This window comes from Cibotium barometz, chromosome 24, assembly GCF_041138505.1.
Source record: "Cibotium barometz isolate CiBa-2024 chromosome 24, ASM4113850v1, whole genome shotgun sequence".
NCBI lineage: Eukaryota > Viridiplantae > Streptophyta > Polypodiopsida > Cyatheales > Cibotiaceae > Cibotium > Cibotium barometz.
Window position 1 is genome coordinate 23,121,859 of NC_141069.1, and position 3,178 is coordinate 23,125,036.

A 3,178-nucleotide genomic window follows, 5' to 3' on the forward strand; every position below is an offset into this window, starting at 1 on the left:
AAGTCTTGATTCAAAGCATTAGGTGTAAGTTACACATATATTAAGTCAAAACAATAATAAATACTCAAGGCAATGTATAAAATGAGAAGATTTTATGTATTCCGTGGATGTTTCACAATAGATGAAGTCACAAAAGTAATAAATACTCAAAACAATGCAAAGGATGAGGTTAAAGGTCTTATTGCCTTGCCAAACAAGACAAGGAAGAGTAGTAAGCAAAGAAGCTTTTAAATAACTAAATACATCATTTTCTCTAGATTCCCACACTGTTATACCTATCTACTTTTAAGAAACAAGTGCAATGCAACAAAAGACCAAAATAAGGCAAGAGAATGCATCTTAAAAGTCACTTGAAGACATTACAATATAATGCACAAGTAAGGCTTGTTAACTTGGACTCAAATTGTAGGGACAAAGGTTACAAATATTACTCAAAAAAATGATAGTGAATTTCAAAAGAATTCAAAGAATGAATTGAAAGCCTCATAGCCTTAAGCTTCATAGTTTTTCTCTTTACTTCAAAGGGGGGAGAGAGAGAGGGAGAGGGATGAGGAAGTTTCAAAAGTTTAATGTGGGTTCTGGGTGAGGGTTATTTTAATGTGGGGGGGGGGGGGGGGGGTAGAGAGATAAACATGGAAGAGGATCTTTTTGTATTTGGGGGGGGGAGGGGGGGGGGGGGGACACTAGAGATAAGCATAGAAGAGGAGGGAGAGGATTATGAAGAGGAAGGGGGAGGAGAAGAGGGTAAGATGGGGTGGTGTGGGTGAGCTGGATTGTGAATGGGAAGGCGAAGGGGAGGCATTGTCAGCAAAAGAAGAAGAAGAAGAAGGAGGAGCAGTTGAGGAGGTGGAAGGGGTAGGAGAAGGGGCAGGTGAGGAGGAAGAGAGGGTGGCGGAGGTGTAAAGGCATTCAGGTGGGGTGACATTGTACCTAGCAAAATCGGTGCAATAGTTATACTCCATCAGAGTATCTTGCACCCATTTCAATCGGCCAAGCTGGGTGGAGTCCAAAGCTTGGTAAGCCACCTGGTCCCACCACTTCGTGGATGCACACTCGGATGCTGACGTGGTTGCCGTCTGGCTGCACGCGTCTGCGCTGAAGTCCCTGTACGATGCTACGAAAGGGGCGTGCGTCCAGTTGATTTTCATCCGACCGCCCTCCGTCGCCCAGCTGTCGCCGTCCCAGATCGTAGCGTACACGTTCATGGATTGGTTGTGCAAGTAAGGCACTCCAGTCTCTGCCTCTATGTTTGGAAAAACTCTGATGGGCGTGTCGTCCACAAAGAATCTGTGCCACAGCCAACGGTCCAAAAACAAAAACAAAAACCTCAAAATCTACATATATTTTTGCCCACCAAACCTAGTTTTTTTTATTAAAGAAAGCCCAACCTTAATATAGAAAAAAAAAAAGAAGTGAGAAGAGATCGCTACCCACAGACAATATTACATTCTGCTTAAACACAAAATTAAGACTAATTGAGAGTTGATCTCTCTCCATTGCACCCATCAAGGTATTTGAAAAGTATCACCCTTTCACCTAAGGATAAGCACAAATTACCACAATAGTTTTGAGAAGCGACGTGTTGAGAGGGCTTACACAACTTGCTGTTGGTTCCACAGTAAAGTGTAGTTGTGGAAATCAGCGGTGGGATCAAACCACAAGGAAATGCGCTGCTCTCTACCCCCTACTCCACTCGCATACACATTCGTCTGCAATATGAGAGGCTGCCCGGATGCATTTCCCAGAAACTCAAAGTCTAACTCATCGTGCGTTAATCCCAAAGAAGAGAACTGTATCACAAGATTAACTATATGATTAGCTTCATAATGCACGAAATAAACACAATACTAATCACTTTACTAAGCAACAACATGAGCTGCAAAGCTTGTCATAGACTCGTTTGTGACATAGAAATTGGGTGATGATTATACATATTGAGCTGTATGATTAACCTTAACTCACATAATAGGTTGTCACAGTTCCTGCAGAGTCCCCAGGGACCAGCTTTATCCTCATGTTGAAGTGGCCGAAAAGGTACGCGTCATAGGATTCGAACCCAGAAGCTAGAATAATTTGCAAAACCAAGGAGTTAATCAATCGGAGGCAAGGCTAACCTACGCTTAACTACACTTAGCAATGTACCAAGGCGAGAACCAAATGCAAAAACGAAGAAAGAGTTAAAACTAAGAGCATGTAATTAAGCAGGCTTATTTGGATTAAACCACAACAACGCAGTAATTTGCTGCAAAAGTTGAACATTTTATACCTGTATTAGCAATGCTTAAATGTTAACCAAACATGCAAGGAGAAGATCAATTACCATTTTTTTTGTCCAGAGCTAGATGAATCTCTTGGCCATCATCAACGTACTGCACATGGTCTGGGGTAGACATGGTATAGAAGAGGGAAGTGAGGTCTGATGAGAGGATGCAAGGAAGCAGTGACAGAGAAGCAATGGAGGAGAAGATGAGCAAGGCGAGGTAAGACATGGCAACGAGGGGAAGGAAGGGGTTTTACTGTTGAAAATGAAGCAAATGCGGTCAGTGTACAGAAGAGCTGGATCTCACTATATTGGCTGTTAATTGAGCAATAAATGGATATTTAGTGAGCAATGGTAGGGTATTGGGATAGCTAGATCTCACTATATTGGGTACTAAGTGAGCAACGGTGGGTGTTGAGTAAGCAATAAATGGGATGTTTGGTGAGCAATAGTGGTGGATCTCACTGTATGATTTGGCTAGTAAGCGAGCAATGGTGGGTGTAAAATAGAGAGGAAGGCTATGGACATACACTGGTAAGGAAACAGCGCATAAGTATGTATACTAATGGGTCTCACAGTGAGTTCAAAAACAGGGTTTATGGTGTAGAGTATAAGAAGAGAAGGCCCTGATGGAGCAAGGCAAGTGCATATGTGCTACAGAGTTTGTGCACGTTGCTGCCAGTGTGCCTCTGATTTATGCGTTTATTATATTGTGTTTCCACGCTACGAAGCAAGCATGGATGATGGTATTCAGAACACATGCAGGTCCATATCAGAACTGACAGGCTAATAGCAATAGGAGGAGAGAGACACACCGACTTCTCTCCTCTTCTGTACAGTGGAGACTGTGTACTGACAACAACCCCACCCTCCCCTAAATCACACCATCATCATCATCATGCCTTTTCTCGATTTTAT

The 3,178-nt window shown here is 42.7% G+C and overlaps 1 protein-coding gene across 1 annotated transcript; it reads right to left on the bottom strand.

Moving 5' to 3' along the window:
* Positions 1–430: 430 nt before the first annotated feature.
* On the bottom strand, positions 431–2,927 carry LOC147625039 (putative xyloglucan endotransglucosylase/hydrolase protein 5). The gene is made up of 4 exons (XM_086818271.1): positions 2,321–2,927; positions 1,963–2,063; positions 1,597–1,790; positions 431–1,287 (listed from the first exon to the last, which is right to left on the bottom strand). Exons 1-4 carry the CDS (start codon positions 2,487–2,489, stop codon positions 684–686), a joined length of 1,068 nt encoding a protein of 355 aa, XP_086674397.1. The 5' UTR covers positions 2,490–2,927; the 3' UTR covers positions 431–683.
* Positions 2,928–3,178: the final 251 nt, after the last annotated feature.

Bases quoted from the DNA above. Each gene is read 5' to 3' on its own strand.
- LOC147625039 (XM_086818271.1), bottom strand. From the start codon at position 2,489: ATGTCTTACCTCGCCTTGCTCATCTTCTCCTCCATTGCTTCTCTGTCA. The intron at 1,791-1,962 runs GTGAGTTAAGGT...CTTGTGATACAG, and splicing joins GAACTGTGACAACCTATTAT to TTCTCTTCTTTGGGATTAAC. The intron at 1,288-1,596 runs GTAAGCCCTCTC...GCTGTGGCACAG, and splicing joins TGGAACCAACAGCAAGTTGT to ATTCTTTGTGGACGACACGC.